Raw genomic sequence first — 23294 nt, forward strand, 5'->3', positions numbered from 1 at the left:
GAGAGTGAATATAGTTGAAAATGTAGAAATATTAGGACAGTGAGAGAGAGAGAGAGAGAAAATAGCCAAAAGCAGTAATTTGATCATTATTATGCTTTGATTGTAAGTTTTTTATACTAATATTAAAAGAACAAAACTCCCAACACCTCAACATGATTAATTGTATTATTCTCGAAGATCAGCGAGAGGTGGAGTCTTAAAAATCGACTCAGGGGTACAAAATTGCCTATAAATGGTAAGTATTCTTGGTTCATATTGTATATTAATTTTTTTAAAACTAATTCTTTCAAAAATACATAGGAATAGGAAATAAAACAGAATGATAAGCTCAAACTTTGCAGTCATGAATGGCTTAGGATCTGTAGTTGCTTTCACAAACAAGGCTTCATCTGTAACATTAAGAACGTTGCAGTAAACAGTACAATCAAGTAGAATGCCTTTATAAATATTCTGTTGGCAACAGCTACTATTCCAGTGATAAGTAGAAATACAAATTAGAATGCACAGTATTGTCTGCAGAGTATAAATTGGAACTAAGATTGACTAGCAGTGCTGCTAATCTGTGGACTTTGCTCGAAGTAAATAATTTAAACACTCCCTCAAAGGGTGACAAATAGCCACGTTAGTCAGAAGCCTGCTAATGCAAACATGGTGCATTTCTGAACTTCACTGCTACTTGAAATGATGTCTTCAGCCATCTTTAATTATGTGAATGAGTTACAGCTATGTTACTTTATCAAACACAGTCATTCCCCAGTAACTTGTTTTGTTCCTCACCTGAGAGATGTAAAGCTTGCCCTTGAGATTCTGCCAATACCGCTTTGAATTCAACTATTAGAAGGTATATGAGATTAATTTGGATTCACTTCAAAACCACAGAATCACTAACGTCTATGGATGTGTCTTACCTCCACTTTACATCTCTATCTTGATAATTACCATGTGGTTATGTGGACACAAACCTGCATCTCAACATTATATATCAAGATTGTAGTGCTAAACTAAAGCACCGTGTAAATTGTACAACTGTATCTTATTAGAATTCTTCAACTGAACACAGCCCTGTCTGTACTACTTGAATATCTCGTTATATTTTTGTCACACTGTTTGTGTCAACTTTTTCCATTCTAAATTCCATTCTCTTCACTTATAATAGGTTTTGCCTATGTAAACTAGTCACTCTCATTGTACGATCTGGCCAACGGGTTCTCAAATCACTTAAAATGCTTTTTGAATTTCACTTCATCGACCATTTTCTTCCTTAGGAACAGAAATTTCTAGTGTCCGAAATAAGGGTTTAAATAAAACAAAATATTAAAAAATACAACTTTCACAATACCATGATCTAATTTATACACTTAATTCTTGACGGCCACCGCATCTCCCAAAAGCCTGAGCTTGGACTTGTTATTTTTGTCCTGAGCTGTAACCCCCAAGCTGAATTTGGATTGCACAATCTGTGTGTATGCACTGTACCCAATTTCTTAGGATGCATCAGTACTGTTCAATCAGCTGTACTGATTAAATACTTTTCTTTAGCTTCTAGCAGTTTCTGCTTGACTAGTCCCTTTCCTGTATTGTTATCCACAAAGTCAAGACCAAGTATTGTATTAGTGGGGTTAAAGGGTGGGCATAATTGGACCAGGGTGTACAGAAGTAATTCAATATCTATTCTAAAGTCATACATACTTTTTATAATTCTATTATAAATTCTTATGCCCACATTTATAATGGAAACTGCCTATGCAACTTCTCACTCTGTAATTACACCCTATCAGTGGTGGCACAACAGGCTCAAACTTTAAGGTCCCGGGGAATGGCCATTCTGTCCATGGTGAAGTTGTGAGAGCTGTGAGCTAGCCTCACTCATTGTCCGGTGGCTGCTTTCGAACCAGCCCTCCCCTCCCACTCTCTCACCGGATGGCTACTTCTCCTACCTTATTCACACTTGATACCTCCATTTCTGCTAGGACTCCTCCAATTGTACAAATGATATCCAACTCCCACCATAGGCCTGGCCTGCCCACCAACCAGCACTGTCGGCAAGGCTGACATTGCACAGAACTCTTCCTCTCACCCCCATCCCCCTGAGAAAAGGCTGGACGGACAAAAGAGGGAACAGAGGAAGCGCACAATTCACAACTGCCTTCCATCACCAAATCAAAGAACAGCTTAGCCATTTCTCCGCTGGTCTTATTCCATACCGATTACTTCAGTTACTAGGACAGCTCACCCAACACAGCTTCCACGATTAACATGCATTAAAAAAAATTAAGTTCCAAAAAAAGTAATGCTTTAATCGCAATTAATTGCAAGCCCTAGATTTCACCATATTGTATCAGAGATATCCTCTTATTCCCAACTCCATCCCGTACAGTCATTATTTTTCCCTAGCAGATGGGTTTAAACATACACTCCCAGCATTTGTGAAATAAGGTTTTTAATATATAAAGAATACATTTCTAAAGAATAGAAGTAATTCTCACTTGTTCCTTGAAAAAAAAACTTGTTTGAGGGCGAGTTCTGCCTCTGCCTTAATAGCCAACAGCTACATCCCATTAACTGAGCGTTTAATGTGCCTCACACATCAAGGGGCCATTGTAAGCATCGCCAATGATAAAATTATTTTAAAACTGATAGATTTTTTAAAAATTGAAGTGATCATTCATGTTTCTATAGCTCTGGAATTCCCTCTCTCTCCTCCTTTAAGATGCTCCTGAAAACCTACCTCTTTTGACCAAGCTTTTGGTCACCTGTCCCAATATCTCATTACGTGGCTCAGTGTCAAATTTTGTTTGATAACGCGCCTGTGCAGAGCCTTCGGATATTTTATGACGTTAAAAGCGCTATATCAATGCATGCTGTTATTGTGCAGAGGACAATGAACAAAAAAACTTTAGCTTTAGATACTAATTCTATTCTGTGCCACCACAGAATTCTAACTCCTCAAATAAGAAAAATAACGACTGGCTTGGAATCTCTATTCTGAACTGTGTGTTATATTTAATTTTCAGGTATACGTAGCTGTTCTTTTATATACTTACTAGCTATAGAAGTAACTGGTTATCTAAATTTGCCAGATGTGCTGTATAGCCTATCTCCCTTCATAGACTCCAAATCAAACTCAAAGATTGCTGAACACTCCAGAATGAATGCCCCTGCAGCAGTGATTCGGGCTTCATGAGTCTGAGTAACTGTCTCCTAAATCCAAAAGGACCCATCAACCAGACACACATCTGAACCAAGTAATACAGCATGTTTATGTTTGAATTGTTTGGCGTGGTTCCTCCCCCAAGCTAACTGCTGGATGCAGCGAGATAGCAGTCAAAGCACTGTACTGAGTTAGGCTAGGACAATTTCTAGGAGCATAGCTGGTTTTTAAGCTGCTTGTGTGCCGTGATTGAATTAAAAAGAGCTATTAAAGTCTATCCTCAATTCAATGTTGTTTATTTCAAATGATCTGATAATTGAACTTTTAGCTCCAAATTCTTACATTCCTTTATTTACTTTGCTTAATTAGATTTTTTTTAAGTTGCAAAAAAAAACAATTTGGAATTATAAGGATTAGGCTGTACCAAATTATAACGAGATAAAAATGCTTCATTTTGTCACAGGTGTTCAATATTATGAAAGAGTTTGTGGAGATAAAGAAGAGAAAATTATTTCCACTGATTGGTGAATTGATAAGGAGGGAGAAGAGAACGAAATAAACTTAGAATTAGTACTAGAAGCATAAAGTGGGAGGTTAGAATTTTTTTCCCCCAATATACTATGGTTGTTATTTGTGACCTGTCCATTAAGAGGCCATACACATCCTGTAACCAAGAATAATAATGGTACATCTGAGCCTGCATCTTCCATTCTGATGACGTTGACCTACCGTGCACCAATCCCCCTTTGCTCCTCCATTGGCGGCACAGCCTTCAACCATCACAGTCCCGCTCTCAAACTTTTTTCCTAAAGCCTTCTGCATTGCTACATCTCTTTCCCTCCGCTCCCTGCCCCCACAATATCTTCCCGAACCCACCTCTTCAACCAAACTTTTGGTCACCTCCCCTAACTCTTGGTTGGAGGCCATTTCTCCTGCCCTTTTGTGAAGCAGCTCTGGATGTTATGCTACATTAAGGGTGCTATGCAAGTGCAGCATGTGGTTGCTTTTGTACCTCTATGTAACTCACACTTTGCTATAATTCACTGTTTTGAAGGACTGCCGATCAAACCATTACGTAGAGGATAAACTGTAAAAATACTAGAAACATCCATTAACAGAAAAATGACAGGTAGAAATGCCTTTTTAGGCATGTCTAAAAATGTTCTTCTCAGACGAGTTCTAATGTTTCATTGCATTAACTCAATAAAGGCTATGCAGAATGTACGAAGAAACAGCAGGGCACATTAGATAGTCCAGCCACTGCAGCTAAATTAATGTATAACGGTGCTTGTTTATTCTTCAATAACAGAACAGCTGTGCTTGTAAATCTAATAATTGTACTGTACTTTGCATCAGATTATACATTTTTTTAAAGCAAATTCAGTCCTAGCTTGTTTTGAAACAAGCCAACTTAGGCATGACCAGAGCAGTGAACTACGATAGGCATTTGCTATAAAGCAAGTATTTCCTGTAAAGTTCAGATCTCTGTAATATACATCCGCCCATGGTGCTGGTTAGTGAACCTTAAAACATTTGCAGCTCTAACCATATACAAAAATAAATTTAAATACAGATTTTTTTTCCTCTCTTTCACATTTTTGTTTAGGACTAAATTTGTATTTAACATGTAAACTTTAAGAACAAGGAGTACCCCTTCACCATCCCAATAACAGCATCACAACTACCTACAACACTGGTATCAACTAAAGGCATGGTGGAAAGAAGAATATATCAGAAACCAATATATTAAAAATGCTAATTTGTATTTAAGTTAGTTTTGCCAAAATCCATCTTCACCATGTATGTGCAAAACTACTTTTAATGAAAATTACTTCTACAAATAAGATTATCACTACAAAACAATTAAAGTAAGGTTTCTCAATTTGGCATTTTCTTCCTTAAATGCTTCTAATATATATTGGCAGAATGGGCTTTTCAGATTTTCATTTATTCAAGAAAATCTGTTTCTGGTCTTACCTATGAAAGGAATAGATGCCAATGAGTCATCCTGTGGGCTTGAACTCGATGCCTTTCTCTGATCACCAATTCGTTTAATATTTACCTCACGACGTGCATCATTAGGTAGCCAGCAAGTAGGGTCCGTTACTGTATCTGGTGAATTTACAGCCAAAATGTATGACTGGTGCCTTAGTGGTTGTGGTGTTAATCTACTTGTAGCAAGTTTTCCCCTCAAGATTACAGTTTCTTTTTTGTCTGAAGGTTCCTGCTCGTTACGCCCAGAGCCGTGCTCATTTTGTTCTAGACAATTCTCCACATCTAATTTAACTTTCTCCTCTTCTAGTTTACTTTCAGGTTTCAGTTTTTCTGATTCCTTACTCTTTTGTCGAACTGATGCATTAGTAAGAGTAGAGGTAGCAGGACCCTTTACTATCCTACTTGTCTGCATGGAAGGCTGTACAGATGTTGGTGCAGAACATGAAGCTGATCTTATACCAACAACTACTTCTGCTGGATGTTCAACCACACTGTCAGCTCTTGTCCTTCGCTCCAAGTGCTGGCCACATAGATTACTGTGATTTACCATTCTTTGGTCTTTTAATGCATCAATGCCAATACTTTGGGTAGGAGAGAGAACTGGTGGTGTTGCATAGGAAACAGAGGTGGCTAACAAAGAACTTGGCAGGGTAGTTTGAAATGACATTGGTAAATAAGACTTTTCTTGAGAAGGAGCTAGAGGTTGCTGCCCTGTATAGGTAGACTGGTGATCCCTTGAATGCTGAACGGGCTTTGTGTCTGTGGCAACCTTCCAAATAGGTGGAGCAGGACTAGAATGTGTACTGCTTCGAACGTTGGATCGCATCTTTTTACTGTCAGTGTTGGGAACACCTGGTGAAAGATTACTGTGCTGAGATTGTGTCGTACCACTAATAGATATGTGAGATCCTGGCTGCCCAACTTGTCTGACAGGTTGTCGGAATCCTTCACGAAAACCAAGTCTATTATCTAGTTCTTTAAATCCAGCTGCTTGGTTATAAATTCGCTGCACTCCATCACCAGCTAGATCACGTGAATATGAAGTTCCAATATCCGCAGGGACACCTTCCAATGTTTCTGCCTGCTTTCCGAGATAATCACATGATCGTGTCCTATGGTTCTGTGGCCCAATTACTGGTGATGTTAATGCATCTTGTGAAGCACTCCGTGGCCAATCTTTCATTAAAACAGACTCTCCTAATCTTTCCTGAGACACGCTACGGCATCTCATTGGTGTAGCTTGGTAAGATCGATCATGTGAAGTGCTCCGACGTCGTGCTGGAGTTGTAATGCGGGTTGGAGCGGTTTGTTGATAGTCTGTTGAGTTTTGAACTGCTGCTCTCAAACTATCTAACCTTTCCTGTATTGTCCTACTACCATACATGTGCAAACGTCTATTTTCAGTATACTCTTTGTAAGTTTTATAATTACGCCAGTCTATATTCTGGTGTGAAGTAACAGTTGTTGGAGATGTATGATGATTTGTGATTACTGAAGAGTCTGTGGTTTGAGGTGTAGATCTGCTGGAAGTATCATCTAAATGTGATCCATAGATTGTCTGTTTACCAGTATTAGTGGTAGAGGTAGTTGTTGTGGTATCTTTTGCCCTACCACTTGTAACCTGCTGAACTGTAGTACTGGTCAACATAGCCGAAGAAGAAGTGGTCCTTGATCTTGGTTTCCCAATGGTGTGGTCTGTCAAGCCATACGGTATTTCTTCCGATCTGTGAGCTGGACTTGAATGGTTAATTCTACCAGGTGCAAAATCAGCAACCCTCTCTGAAGGCACAATAACAGTCCTTACCGTTTCATTGCAAACACACACAGCAGTATTGGTTTTTGCAATATCTATTGGTGAAGATGGGACTTGTACTTCAGCCCGATAGCCTCTATCAGATGTGGCAATTGTCCGTACCGGTCTACTAATTTGCTGCCTCCCCCGAGAAGGTTCTGGTGGTGAAACCTCCATGGGCTGAGCCACAGCTGAAGCGGTGTTCGTCAATCGAGGGTAACAGACAGGTGGTGGCTCAGGGATGTTGTGTGCGTTGCCAGTGTATGGATCATTGCCTTTTAAGTAGGCATCTTGGGAATATGCCTTTAAAAATGAAATATATACTTCATTATAAAAATGAAAGAATACAAGTGTTACAATTTATTGAAACAAAGAGCTGAAAGACATGATACCAAATTATATAGTAAATAGCTACCAAACTGTTTTGGTTTCACTGCCATATAGATTCAAGAACATGAAGCCAGGAAAGAGAAAAAGCTATTCAGCCTAATTCCCCCATCATGGACTCTACCAAAGGAGTTCAGTTTCCTGAGAGATTACATTTCTACCTGATCCCTAAAGCAAAACTCCAGGATATGCATCTATACAATTCATCCTGACCACCTGAATCCCACAGTTGGTATGTCAATCGTCCCACCAGCACAGGAATCATCAAATTCATTATTAAATAGCCTATCTCTATCCTTATCATAAGAATTCGGTTGAAAATTATTAAGAGCATTTTTTTTTCCAAAAAGGAGTTAAACAACCCAGCAATAGTTTTTGTTGGGAACCAATCTCAACACATATTGTTCTGCTGGAAAATAAAAGGAACTTTTCTAATCTCATTTCCCTTGAGGCGTACATTTTTATTTTACATTATTGCCCCTCCATTTTCTATTAAGACTTTCCCCAATGCTGTCACCTTGCTTTCTTTTTCAACCAGGAAAATAGGTCAGTCACAGGTTTAACCAGAATTACAGGGGGTAATTCTAACCCCCCAGGATCGGAGGGGGGAAGGGGACGGTCAAATTGTTAAAAATGAGAAACCTGACCCTAACTCACCACAAATGCACCTACTTCCAGTTTAACCGGGGAGGGTTGGGGGTCAGCCAAGTAACCAGCTCTGGAGAGGCAGGTCATTAATTATAATTTTTGGCAACCAAAGGTATTAAGGGATATAGGCCAACGGCAGGTATATGGAGCTAGATCACAGATCAGCCATGATCTTATCAAATGGCGGAGCAGGCACGAGGGGCTGAATGGCCTACTCCTATTCCTATGTTAATAAGGCTCTGGGCCTCAGATTTTGTCAGCCATTTGGATTTAACGCCTCCAGCACGGGTTTCCCGGGGCAGCTAAAGGGAGGTGAGGAGAGAACTGCCAGATCCCGCAGGTAAGTGCTTTTCCAGCACTGCTCATGGGCCAGGAAGAGTAGGAATGCATCCCCCCTCCGGTCCCGCAAGCTAACCTGCCGACCACCCCCCTGTAATCGGCCGACCCGACCCTACCCTACCCCCCCACCCCCCACCACGATCAGCCGTTCTCTCCCTCCCCGGAATCAGATCGCTATCTCTCTTTCCTCCTCCCCGCCGCCCCCCCACCCCCACCTCCAATCCGGTCCCCGGCTGCTGCCTTCTACAGCAGGCTTTCTCACCCCGCAGCAGCCAGCCTCTCAATCTGGACATGTGCAGGGCGGGATACAGGTTTTAAAAATTCAAATGAGGTCCTGCCGTTAAATTCACCTTCCTGGCTGCTGACAGGTGCCCCCGCTTCCTCCCCCTAAATATCAGGGCCACAGTCTCTGCAATTATCTAACAGGTGGTGCGCTTGTGGAGAGGAAAGTCTAGTTCTTTTTCTGTTCCCCTCCCTCCCCCAGTGGAGTATTAAACTGCCATAAACCATTTAATTCAGCAGCCTAAAAGAACTAAACTCACCCCAGTGAAGGTTAGGTTTTGAATGTGGGACCCGAGTATGAGTCAAACTACAGCTGAAGCTACTGGCCTGCCAGACATTTAGTTTAAGATTTTCTATCATGTCTAATTCATAAGTCATTACTAAGGGCTGCAGAACAGACTTTATATGGCTAAAAATCTGATTTTCTGCTTGTAATCTAATTTACAAAAATACTGAATAGAAGAGACATTTAAAAAAGTTTATTCAATTCAGGATTGCTTTAAGATAATAAACTAACACCAAAGTAGCCTTTCTCCATATTAACAGGAAATGCATACATTAAACTTTTGGTGAAAATCAGGAAATCCACAAAACCCTCCCAATTTATTTTATCCTTTTAATCTCTAAACTAAACAAAACCTGCTCTGCAACTAATTTAATTGTCTCTCTCAAGCAGAGAATAACAGGATCATATGAAATACTGCTTTACAGTGAAAGTTCTCTAAATAATGCTAACAGCTCACCTACCTCGTGTTTCAAAGTTTGGCTCCTCTGAAAAACTGTTAAACTTAATTTGGCACGTTTGCCAAATCTGCTTTTTGTTGCACAGGAAACCTCGGTAATCATTTTTAAATCAAATATTAAATTTACAGTAAAGAGGTAACAAGCGATTTGTTAGTTGATTCGAATATATGTACTTCAGCACTACCGCTTTGGTCCACGTTCATCCAAATTCAGTTAACATATTAAATGCACTACAAAACCACTGCCCTGCTGTAAAAACAAAATAAGCTCAGAGTTCGTAATTCACTTCAGGTGTAGATTCATATTACAAAATTTCCTGTTCAAATCCCAACCTGCACAGTCGTCGTCACCAAACCTGTCCCACCCATCATGTATGCTTGTCTGGAACAAAAAAGCCCTATATGTAGCCATGACTACAGATCTACGGGTTTAGAACTTTGAAACAGGGCGAGGCTATCAAATACAACTGTGTTCATACTCAAATCACATAACTGATAAGTCATTCTACAGCAATAAAGAAAATGAAATGAGTAGACAATGCTCAGTGTTAACCTTGAAAGCAGGAAAGATTTTATCATATACGAGAAGCTTCTAGAGCTATTATTTCAATACATACACATTTTAAAGGCTTGCTCTAAATTTACAAAAAAGCATTTTACTGAATTAGAAGAAATAAAAAGCGATTCCTATAGCAATCTTACCAGTGTTGTAAGGACCTCTGCAAACTGTAGCCGGCCAAAACGAAAGGAACCATAGTACAAGCTGGTTAACTCAGAGACAGAGTTAATCTGTCATGTTGATGCTGAATACAGCGAGCTATAAATACATCTACTCTGACTTCTCTGGAAGATACCAATGAGGTAAAGGGCAGTGTATCATGCACAGTACTACAATAATACTGAGCTTTATTATCACATTACTTCACCTGCTTATTGCTGTCAATTTTTAGTCCAGGAAGTATATCCTACTTATGGCAAATTTCTTTGATACATTTTTTCCTTATGTCTAATTGAATCTTTCCTTAGATTTCACAACCTCCCTTTTACCTAGATTATACCCTCATGTTTCCAAACTCCTGGTTTTACTGCTCCTCATTGAACTGCTTCGTTATACAATCACGTCAATTACTGTAGTATTCCTATAAAAATCCAAAGCCATCAGCTGACAGCAGCTGTTTTGTCACCATACTGACCAAATTAGACAGATGATGTAACCAGAAGATCCCTGCCATGTGATTCCTTTCATTTCTTAAACATTTTTCTTCAATAACTAATTTAAACAGATTATGGATGCGGCTTGCTCTTTCTTTAAAGAGTGACTAATCATTAAAAGCCAACAAATTCTTTGTCGGACAGAGGATTTAAGAACTGGTTAATGTGAAAATAATTTATTCAATTTGTTATCTTGTACTGTGCATCATACATATTTTGCTCAATAGGAATTAATAGCATACACAGACAGTTAACAGAAGCTTTCACTGTTAGTGATTAACTGTTTGAGAGTTCTAGGATTTTCTATTGAGAAACCAGGATGAAGGGCGAAGGACCACAGTGCAGGACATCACCAATGTTAAACAGAGTAAAAGTGAAAATGAAGTAAATCAGAAAAAACTAATTTAGATTCAAACACTTAGATTGGAGAAGAAAGGAAACCAGAGTGGATCAAGAATTCCAGAGTTTCGTGGTCCTTGGAAAGAAAGGAGACTATGTGATGAGCCTCGATTCTAGCACAATGCAGACATGGGGAGGACATGGGCCTTCTATGGTGATAAAGCTCTCAAGGAGAAAAAAGGACTGTTTGACACAAAAGAGGAAACTAAGCTTTCTGAAGACAGCTTTAACGATGGAGGAGTTGTAGGAGTTCCATTTGAGATCTGAAGAGATAGTGAGGACAAGATTGCCAATAGGTCATGATTAAAAATGGAGATGGTTAAGAGACATTAGCTCTCGATTTAAAAGCAGTAAGCAATTATGTTTTTGGAGACAGTTCCTGAGAGGAAAAGACTGCAGACATGGAAACTGAAGCAAATTGATGAGTATGAATCAGAATAATCACCAGAAAAGTGGATAAGGATGGATGATGAGCAGAAAAATGTCAAAGATGCAGAGTGGGAGAGAAGTTACAATCTGAAGGTGCAAAGACTGAGTTAAAGAATAAGCAGATCATTTAGAATGATTGGGGAGGAAACCAAATTATCCATGAACACATACTTAATGGTAGACAATTATAATGGCTTCTCTAGAAGCGCACAATTTGAGACCCTGTCAAAGTTATTGGAGATGCATGCTCTCTATGGCTTTTATGTCCTTTCTATAATGGAGCACCCAAGACTACACACAATACATTAGCCCAAGACTTGCCTTGTACAAATTTATTACTTCCTCGCTCTTGTACTCTGTTCATCCATTTATAAAACCCAAACAGCTACTGGTTTTTATTATGACTTTATCTACCTGTGCTTGCACTTTCATAGAATTGTGTGTTTGAACCCCTAGGTGTCTGTTCATGCACGCTCTTCAGCACCTTTCCATTGAATTTATACTCCCATTCCTCGTTTTCCTCCCAAAATATATTATCTCACACTACCCCACATTAAATTACCTCTGCCAACTGTCTTCCCATTCCACTGCCTGTCTATATTCTCCTGGAATCTTTTACAGTACTCCTCGCTGTTTGCTAAATCCCATATTTTTGTGGCGCGGCAAATTTCAATATTGAGCTCCCTATGCATTAGGCCAATCATCAATACATTGCAAAAATAAAAGCGGACCCAGCGCTGATCCCTGGGCAATATCAATTCCAACCTTTCCCCAATCTGAGTACGGTTGACCAAAGTGTTAAAGAGCCAGATATGCAGAACACTGTCAACAAGATTATCATGCTGTGCCGAAAATCATAATGACAATAGTGGATTATGAACAAGTGGATAATTTGAAAGTTAACGGCAGCTTTCATAACTTTAGAACATGCTGACGTAAGGGCAATAGTTCAATATTTTGATCGAGAAGTGTAATCATCTTTCTTAGGAATAGCTTGAACATAAGCAAATTTATAGGAGGAGGAAAGGTCTCCTAAGAGAAACTGAAGAGATAGCAAAGGACAGAGACAAGGTTAGAGGCAGACATCTCATGGATGACAGGTGGTGCCATAACAACTAGAGGTCTTACTGGAGGATCCAACAGATCCAGAAGAATAGAATTGAGAAATAGAAAATGGTTCTTTAACTCTAATCTCAATGATGTTACTAGAGGAAAAAAAAAGTGAGCCAGCAAGTCAGATTTCTTTTTAGAAAAGCTGGCAACTTGGCTATCGGGACAAAAGACAGGCAAAATGAAGGATTCATGGGAGTTCTGAGAGATGGCTTTGGCAAAACAATAGATGGAGTGCCTACTGGAGAAGGTAGGAAGACAGTAGATGATGTTTCTTTCCAATAAAGTTCCATTAGGCAACTCGAATAGATTTGCAGAGGTTATTAGCAGAGATAAAGTGGGCTCGGGATGCTTCAGGCTGATCAAGACATCAGGTGCAATTGGCATGATTCTTATGAAACACAATGGAATGACAGGCATCACCAAACCAAGATGTTGCAGTTTAGATTTAGAAAGTACTCTGATCTATCCTTTTTAGGTCCAAAGAGGATGACCTCATTCTTGCCTACATTGAAATCCATTTGCCACAGTTTTGCCCATTTACTTAATCTATTAATATCGCTCTGTAATTTTATGCTTCCATCTACACTGCTTACAATGCTGCCCATCTTAGTGTCATCGGCAAACTTGGATATGTGGCTCTCTATCCCGTCATCTAAGTCATACAGTGAATAGTTGAGGCCCCAACACTGATCCCTGTGGGACACTACAAGTCACATCCTGACAATTTGAGTACCTGTCCATTATCCCTGCTCTTTGCCACTCAGCCAATTTCCTAACCAGGTCAGTAATTTGCCCTCAATTTCATGAGTTTCAACTTTAGCTAACAGTCTCTTATGAGGGACCTTATCAAATACCTTCTGGAAGTCCATATAAACAATATCCATAGATATTCCTCTGTCCATTACTTTAGTCACCTCTTCAAAAAATTCAATCAGATTCATCAGGCATGACCTACCCTTTACAAATCCATGCTGGCTCTCTGATCAGTTGAAAATTTTCAAGGTGTTCAGTCACTCTATTCTTAATTGTAGACTCTAGTAATTTCCCAACAGATGTTAGGCTAACTAGTCTATAATTTCCTGGTTTCCCTCTCTCACCCTTCTTAAATAGCAGAGTGACATGTACAATTTTCCAATCTAAAGGAACAGTTCCTGAATCAAGAGAGCTTTGGAAAATTATAGTTAGGACATCTGTAATGTTCTCACCTACTTCCTTTAAAACCCTGGGGTGGAAGCCATCTGGTCCTGGGGATTTGTCACTCTTTAGTGGCATTATTTTCTTATGTTAAATTATGGTGAGTCCCCATCCCTGATTCAAAATTAGTTTCCTCGGGGTGTCCGGAATGCTATCCTCTTCCTCTACTGTAAATACTGATGCAAAGTAATTATTTAACATCTTCGCCATTTCTTTATTTTCATTTACAGTATCACCATTATCAGTTTTTAAGGGGCCCACATTGCTCTTGACCACCCTCTTTTCCCTAATATAATTGTAAAAATGTTTTTGTTGATTTTGATATCCCTTGCAAGTTTCTTTTCATACTCCCTTTACTATCTGTTTTGTCACCCGTTGCTGTTCTTTGTACCTCTCCCAGTCGCCAAGATCTGCATTATTTTTTGCATTTTTGTATGCTTTCTCTTTTAGTTTTATGTTGTCCCTTACCTCTTTTCTCATCCATAGCTGTTTTTTTGGGCAAATTGAGCTCTTGCCCCATAGGGATATCAACTGTTTCTGTATCACATTAAATTCTTTTTTGAACACCTCCCACTGATCATCTGTTGTTTTACCTCTAAACAGATTTACCCAGTTTAATATGGACAGTCTCGGTCTCATCCCGTTGAAGTCGGCCTTACCTAAATTTAGAATCTTAGTAGCTGTTATGGGTTTCTCCCTTTCAAACACAATGTTGAACTTGATCATATTATGATCGCTCTTAGATAAATGCTCACACACAGTTAGGCCGTTAACTAAATCTGGCCGATTACTCATTATTAAATCTAATGCGGCCTGCTTCCTTGTTGGTTCTAGGACATATTGTTGCAGAAAGCTGTCCTGAACACACACAAGAAATTCGTTACCTTTCTGACATGAGCTCGTCTGCTTATCCCAATCTATATGAAAGTTATTTTGAACTTTGCGGTCGATCAGATGAGTCTCAATGGTCTTGGATCCTGTACTGCAAGTTCATAAATGTTTGTAATAATCTACCAAGCAAAGCAATAGAAACAAAAATAATAGGGTAATCAAAATATATGTCACTATTAGCATTTGAGGAACATTTTTTGCTACTTTTCTCAGGTCTATGGTGAGTCCAGCAGCTGGAGTTGAAAACAGGTGCGTCAGGGAGCTTTGAGCCAACAAACTAGCTGTTCCAATATAAACTGATCTTACCAGTAAGAAGCAAAACGGGGGTGGGGGGGTAAGAGAAAAAAATGCTAGCAGCCCCAATTCCCACCAGTCTCCCATTATCCACAAAGCGTTTAGCAGTGATTGGGGACATGGAGAATTGAGTTTTCATGTACGAAATTTCAGATATAACTTTAGAGAAAGTTTTACTACTGCTGGAATGTAAAGCTGGACTTTGGATAGCCAAATAAAGTCAATAACTATGATAGTAAAAGATGAATATTGGATTTTAAACTGGAGCTGTGGGATAGCCCGGCTATGACCAAAAATCTTAATAATCGGCTTATACTGACATAGATAAAACAGAATGCTCCTTTCAACAAAATCCACCTTGCAAGCAACAAGCTAAATACTATAAAACTTACCAGCTGCAGGATGTCTTCATCTTTTGGCATAACACAAAGCTCCAGCACAGAGTCACTGTAAAAACAGGATAAACAGATGTATTCATTAATTTTGTTTGGCAACAACTACATGATGCTAGGCAGCCTAATAGATACATTTGTGGGAATTTGATTCTAAATCTTACCTTTTAGTTTCAAGCTGCTCAACTGTCAGACATCCTGGCAATCACTATCTGGGCTACTAAATAGAGTACCTTTTGGAAGCAAGTATTCCCACCTTGGGGGTAAGAAAGCTAACATAGCTTTCTCTCACCTATGGCCACTCAACTGGTATTTCCCCTCAAAGTCATGGAAGCATGATTATAACAACAACAAAGCCTGTTGTTATATTGTCACAAGGGTGTGTTAAAATATAAATTGGGGGTCAGCCGTGGCTCAGTGGGTAGCACTCTTGCCTCGGAGTCAGAATGTTGGGAGTTCACGTCCCAACAGAGACATGAGCACATAATCCAGGCTGACACTCTAGTGTAGTACTGAGGGAGTGCTGCACTATTGGAGGTGCCGTCTTTCGGATAAGACGTTAAACCGAGGACCTGTCTGCCCGCTCAGGTATAAGATCCCATGGCACTATTCGAAGAGTAGGGAAATTCTCCCGGTGTCCTGGCCAATATTTATCCCTCAAGCAACATCACTAAAACAGATTATCTGGTCATTTATCTCATTGCTGTTTATGGGACCTTGCGCAAGTTGGCTGCCACGTTTCCTACCTTAAAACGGTACGACCTCAAAAATACTTCATTGGCTGTAAAGTGCTTTGGGACATCCTGAGGTTGTAAACAGTAAGCAAGTTCTTTCTTTCAATTTTGATTTCTTACCAGTTTTAAAGTGAAGAATACGCAGCAAGACAGTATGCAAGATGTTAACAGTTAGGGTTAAATGTCTGGTATTTAGCAGTACTGAATAGGGGGAGTCCCTGCGCTTTGGTAGCACGGCGGATGGTACTGGGCTGCGACAGTTCTGTGGTAGGATTTCTGGGGTTTGGCATCATGGTGGAGGGGGTCCTTCAATTTGACATCACTGTGGAGGGGGAACCTGGAGTTTGGTAAAACTGTGGAAGGGAAAGCTGGGGATTGGCAGACTGAGTAGAGAGGTTTGGCTCACTGATGGATTCCTGGTGTCTCAACATTGGTAGGGCATGGGTTTGACAGCAATGAGTGTGGTGGGGTGGGGGTTCCCATGTCTGAAGGCACCAGTTTACAAGTTTGCAGAGATCCCTCAAAGATTAAATCTGGTGTTTTATACTTGGTTCCTGGATGAGTATCTGTATCTCTCTTTCTCTCTAATGCCAGTAATTAGAATGTTTACATTTTATAACCGACAACAAAACACAGGTGATAGAGACTTAGTTTGCTTTCAATTAATTTCTTTAAAAATAAAATAAAATTAGGATGAGAGAGGAGAGAGGAAAGACAACAACTTGTGTTAAAGTAAAATCTAAGCTGTTGGTTTAAAGTAAAATTTAAGCTGTTGGGTTAAAGGCAAAGATGACCTTAGGCGACTAGTGTGAGCGTGGCTGCGGTCACTGCCCCGAGACCACACTGAAATGCACCTTGCGCGGACCAGACTAACCATAATTAAAAGCTTAAACATAACATATGATAATTAACAAATTAGTGTACTGCTAAACAAAATGGACTCTGCTAAACAAGATGGACCCTGTGAAAAGACATTAAAAAATGCTGACTGAGCACAACGAACTGATAAAAACTACAGAACCAGACTGAATAGACAAAGACCAGACTGTCTTAAGTTGATAACAGTTGTTTTAATGTGATTGGGGGCCTAATTGGCTAATGTGTAACTAAGCAAGGCTAATAATGTAATAACTGCTGGATGTCTGTACTTGTAACATATAAAAGAAGCTGAACGACCATTTTAAAATTGAGAAAGGTGACTGCGTACACTGCGGAGTGTCCAGCTGTTCTCCCAAAGCTTTGTCCAATAAACTGCATGTTGAATCTTTAAGTCTGACTCCGAGTGGTGATTTTTCCCACAACAACTTGCATTTATATAGCACCTTTAACGTCACAAGATGGTTCACAGGAGCGTAATTAGATAAAAATTGACACTGAGCCAAAGGAGAGATTAGGACAGGTGACCAAAAGCTTAGTCGAAGGGGTAGGGTTTTCAGGAATGTTCAAAAGGAGGAGGGAGGTGGAGTGGTGGAGAGATTTAGAGAGGGAATTCCAGAGCTTAGGGTCTGGATGACTGAAGGCACGGGCTCCAACACTGTGGCAAAGGAAATGGGGGATGCACAAGAGGCTAGAGTTGGAGGAACACAGAGCTTTTGGAAGGTTGCAGGGCTGGAGGATGTTTCTGAGAGAGGGATTTGAACACGAGGGTGAGAATTTTAAAATCGAGGTGTTGATGGACCGGTAGCCAAAGTAGGTCAGTGACCACAAGAAAGATGGGTGAACAGGACTAGCGTTTGTTGGTAAAATGGCAAGATGAAAAGCAGAGTGTGTGAATATTTTTTGATCGTGAGTGCTTTACTTCCTTGGTTACTGAATGGTGGTAGATGTTTCAGTAAATATCCAGGCTTGGGCTGATAAGTGGCAAGTAATATTCACGCCAGACAAGTGCCAGGCAATGACCACCTCCCCTTGACATTCAACGGCATTACCATCGCTGCAGTGTGTACCATCTACGGGATGCACTGCAGCAACTCGCTAAGGCTTCTTCGACACCATCTCCCAAACCCATGACCTCTACCACCTAGAAGGACAAGAGCAGCAGGCACATGGGAACAACACCACCTGCACGTTCCCCTCCAAGTCACAAACCATCCCGACTTGGAAATATATTGCCGTTCCTTCACTGTCGCTGGGTCAAAATCCTGGAACTCCCTTCCTAACAGCACTGTGGGAGAACCTTCACCACATGGACTGCAGCGATTCAAGGCGGCGGCTCACCACCACTTTCTCAAGGGCAATTAGGGATGGGCAATAAATGCTAGCTTTGCCCGCGACGTCCACATTTCATGAATGAATAATAAAAAAATACGTGAAGTACATTTACCTGTATTGTGTGAGCGTTTGTAAGCCGTTTTCTACTAAAATTGGTGTATGTGGCTAAAATAATATCGCCATAGGCACACCTGTGGCTAGTCAGCAATTTCTATTAGACAACACTGGCCTAGATTATGTGCTCAAGTCCTGGAGTTAGCGTTAAACCCACAACCTCCTGATTAAAAGACGAGAGTCCTACCAACTGAGCCAACCTGATGCTATGATGGAATGTCTAAACTTATCTGCTAACACTGCTCTGAAAGGATGTGCACAAGCATGGTCCAGGGATAACTATTCATTCAAATATACATGACTAGAAAAAACTGTTGTGGTCGATCTGGCTGGCCCTCCAATGTAAGACGGCACCTCGATTCTTCACCATGGAGATTTGCAAAATGCCTTGGGATGTTTTTCTATATTAAAAGTGTTATATAAATGTAAGTAGTTGTTGTTTCCAATTTTTCTAAATCCCTGCACAGTTCTAAATAAAAATAAAAATAAAAATCACCAGATCATGCCTTGGAGGGAAAAATAGCCAATAATGAAAACATTACAGTATTTCTCTCGTTATCTCACCCTCCTTCCAAGAAAATTGAGCCAATAACATGCTATTTGATTTCATACTGAAACCTGTTTGGTCACAAAAGTTGTCACATTGAAAGTTTCACTGCAGCAGTTGTTGGCTATTTTAGTAATGAAAGGGAGATAGGAATAAATCCACCAATGAGCTCAAATTTGACTTGGCAATGACTCAAAGAATCACTTATTCAAAGAACGTGCATCTCCATCAGGTTGCAAAATTGACTTCAAACTGCCTACATACTTTGTGAAAGACTTCATTCATGAGGTGGACCATTTCTTTCAGTTATTAAGAAACCACTTACACTGCCATTTGGAAGTCAGAATGCTTCCAGTTTCTGCCATAATCAACTTGCTAAGCAATATACAAGCCTTAGGCGCTTCACAAAGCAGATTCTAGCAGATTTGTGATCAGTTTGTAAGCAGAATCCACTGCAAGTGGAAGCAGGATAAATAGAAGGTCTATCTGCACTGGGAAGCAGTATGAATCACCACAAGCAATGCATGGAATTCAAAGACCCATATTAAATGATGACAAGAGGAATCAGTTTCCACTGATCTGTGAAGCACATTGCATTGTCTCATACCTACCAAACAGGTTACTAGTAGAAACATGTAGTAATGTAAACAGTAGTGTTATTTAATTTATTTGCACATTTTTGACACTGAAATTTGTCCTATATAACTATCCACTGATTAATTCCTTAATATTCTCAATACTATCTGTTTAGAATACCAAACTACATTAATTCCTGCTTGCCCTTCAACTGCTCCCACTTGCAACGAAAGAAGCATTAGTTATTTTAAAATTTCACATTTAAACCTTCTCTGATAAATTATTGATAGGCTGGCCACACTTCTTCCACTACATGCCTGCATTAATCCTTTTTTACACAGACTGTTGATCACATATAAAAGAATGGGTCAGTGAACTGAACTTAAAAAAAAAAGCAACAGTGGTGGGCAGATATTTAATTTCAAGATGACATATAGCACCAGATTTTTATTGAGTGCTGAAAACAATATTGATTCCCCCATGAATTAAATGAAACCATTCACCAAATTAGCCAGTTACTGATGTCAATTGAACTGCTCTCTGATGAGTTTGACCTAAATGCTAGATTTCTAGGAGGCCGAGTAAGGAATTAAAAGGGAAGTTCTCTTACCAGGTAGGACTTTCAAAAAATATACTTGCAGTGGAATGATTTCAAAGGACGCCAGAGAAAGAGGGTGGGGAGGGAAGAAATGTTTTGCATTGAAAGTACATCATAACTTTGAAGACAGTCACAACATTTACATTAGTACATATTAAAAGGAAACGTTCTTTGGCTATGATCATACTTCAGGTTGCGACAGAGTGACAGTAACGTGCCAATATGTGCTTCCCACTTACCAACTGGGACAGTAGAAAACACTAGAATGTCAATCATGGGCACAATGAAGCCAATTTTGAGGTTCCCCCATATCAGCACAAAATAACATTATTTTAAATCAAATCCAACAAAAATAGCCTTTATTACTAGGATAGATTTTTATACTTCTCAAATTTATCAGTTACACCAAGCCCAGACAAAGAGGCTGAGAAACAAGTTGTCTCTACACATCAAGCCAAGCGTTGCTAAAATCCAATAGATGGCTTGTTTTGACATAGTTGTTTACAAAAAATAGCATTCATACCTGTCCTGAATCAAGGCTATAACTTGGGAGTATGTTTTTCCAATAATGCTTTCCCCGTTTACTTTGACAATCCGGTCACCTGGGTTACAGAAAGGAAAAATTCTAGTCAAAGATTTTAAGTGATTATGGAAAATAACAGAAACTATAACAAATCATGACCTATTGTCAGATTCAACTACCACCTAGGATGAAATTAGTTCCATTGATCTGAATCAGACTGAATACTGGATAGATTATTTTCAAATACTAGGGATAGAATTCATTTTGTGACATGAAGTAATTTTTATAATATGGCTTCTAATTAAGAATTTTCTTTAAATTAAATCACAATTTTTAGAGTAGTTAAGTCCAGTAGTTAATACCCTTTAAACAAACAGAAATGATTAAAAATAACAAGTTGCCTCTGACTATTAATTCCTGATTACTAAATACATTATTGTAAAGATCACTTATATATTAAGTCTGCAGTCCTAATTAGTCACCTCCTTTACAACCTGCTGCAGACCTTCTACAATGTTCCAACATACAGTGAGCACATCCATCCGTCAGCTGTACAAAAGAGCAGATGGGGAGTAAATTGCCAATAACATTTTCAGGTCCAAAATATTTGGGTTACATAGAAACTACAACAGGGCATTTGACTCAACCAGTTCATGTTGGTGTTTATCCTCCACATAAGCAATAGTCCTAATCTGATGTGCCTGCTCTGTTCCCATGGGGGAAATGGACTAAAAAAAAATGACAGATGGAATTCAGTTTCAGTTAAGTGTGAGGTGATGCAGTTTGGTTAAAAAAGAACAGCAGTAATTATACTCTGAATGGAAGTAGGCTCAGTGTTGTGGAAGAGCAAAGGGATTTGGGGGCTACAGGTTGACAGGACATTAAAAGGTAGCATATCGGGTTGATGCGGTTTTAAAAAAAGCAAATGGAATACTGGGTTTTATTGCAAGAGGTAATGACCCTATATTAAACCTTAATAAGATCTCAGTTACAGTACTATGTGCAGTATTGGGGTTTGCACTATAGAAAGGATATTGAGGCTTTAGAGAGTCATTAGAATGCTGCTTAGTATGAGTAAATACAAATATGAAGACAGACTTGAAAAATTAGGTTTTTTTCATTATAACAACAGAGTGATATGATATAAGTGTTTAAAATTATGGAAGGATGGGGCAGGGTAGATAGAAGCAGACTGTTTTCAGTAGTTGGGGGTTCTAGAATGAGCAGGCACGAGGGGCTGAATGGCCTACTCCTGTTCCTATGTTTCCTATACAAGATCATACCAACAGATGATACTTTACAGAGTTGAGAGGATGTGGAATTCACTTCCAGGGTTATGGGATGAGGCAGGAACTCTCTCAATGTTCAAGATTAGATTGGATAGCTTGATGAAGGAAAAGGTGTTGCATGGGTATGGGAATAGGTATTAGAACTATTTGCTCACGTAGAGGATAAATGCTGGCAGAAACCCGCTGATTGGCCCGAATGGCCTGTTTCCGCAATGTAATTTCTATGTAAACCGGTTCGTACACGTTGACATGGTCTCTGCTTCAATCACCAACTCTGGTAGCACATTCCATAGCTTACAACTCTGTTTAAAAAAGAAAAAAAAATTCTCCTACTCCCAGTCCTAAATCTCTTACATTTAATCTTGTATCCATGCCCCTTTGTTCTAGACCACTCAGTCACTGTAAAGTCTGTTTCTATCTACTCTGTCCCATCCCTTTATAATTTTAAACACCTCCTTCAAATCACTCCATAATCTCTTCAGTTCTAATGAAAACAGCCCCAATTTTTCTAAGTTTTTTTTGTATTTGTATACCAGGCAGCATTCTAGCGAATCTGTGCTGTACCCTCTCTGTTGCCTCAATGTTCTTCCAATAGCATGGAGCCAAAACTGGACAGCTGCTTGTAATGGGATGTAGAGAGACCATTCAGTGTGATAGAACACAAGAAAAAAAGTGTGTAGTTTTTTTTTTAAAGTAAACAGAAAAGTAGTTCTATTGAATACAGAAAGCTCAAATAGCACAGAATTTTACAGCACAGAAACAGGACATTCTGCCCAACAGTCCAATGCACCACACGGGCATCCTCCCACCTTACTTCATCTCAGCATAACAGCACAGAATACATTTGTCTCATAACCCAGATAGCTGTTTAAGAAAAAAACTCTGGGTCTCACTGTTGATGTCCAGCTAAAAGTTTTAATTTCTTCCAGAAATGTAGGTAGAACCCCAACAAATACCCAAGCTGTGACCCAGAAAACGTTGCTCCTTCCCCCAACTCCTCATCCAAAGCCTAGTGCCCAGGGGGATTACAGCCACCTATACAAATGTATTCCAGCTGTTTCCACCAACATCCTGCACAAGTAAAAATGAGCAGAGTGTAAAATTCTGTTGACCTCACTTTCACCTTACTCATGCAAGATCAGTTATAAGCACTTACCTGTTGGTTTCTGGTCATTTAAATGCCCCGAAATACTGACAAAACTCACAGAAAGGACGGCAGGTGAAATTTTCACTTTCCTTGCTAAGCTGTTTTTTTTATAGCTCTTCCTTATGATCTTGCCCTGACTCAGGACTGCTTTAGAATCTGAACCTGCATCCTCTACCCAGAGGCGACAGAAGCAGAAATGTTGCTCCCAGCAACATCTTTCCTCGAGACAGAGTTCCAGTTGGCATCTAAAAGCATATCCACCCTCAAGAGTGAAGTATTGCCCAACAATGGGAT

At 39.6% G+C, this 23294-nt stretch overlaps 1 protein-coding gene across 2 annotated transcripts in view; it reads right to left on the reverse strand.

The window, feature by feature from the left end:
* The window catches only part of LOC137343785 (rho GTPase-activating protein 21-like), a 224389-nt gene that overhangs the window by 64763 nt on the left and 136332 nt on the right, over nt 1–23294 (reverse strand). For both annotated transcript variants that reach the window (XM_068007133.1, XM_068007132.1), the window contains exons 6-8: nt 20565–20643; nt 15262–15316; nt 5129–7241 (exon numbers count right to left, since the gene is read on the reverse strand). In XM_068007133.1, the coding sequence (XP_067863234.1) occupies nt 5129–7241; nt 15262–15316; nt 20565–20643 (2247 nt within the window). The remainder of the gene's footprint in view (nt 1–5128; nt 7242–15261; nt 15317–20564; nt 20644–23294) is intronic.

The sequence above is a fragment of the Heptranchias perlo genome, chromosome 2 (assembly GCF_035084215.1).
Source record: "Heptranchias perlo isolate sHepPer1 chromosome 2, sHepPer1.hap1, whole genome shotgun sequence".
NCBI classification, from domain to species: Eukaryota; Metazoa; Chordata; class Chondrichthyes; order Hexanchiformes; family Hexanchidae; genus Heptranchias; species Heptranchias perlo.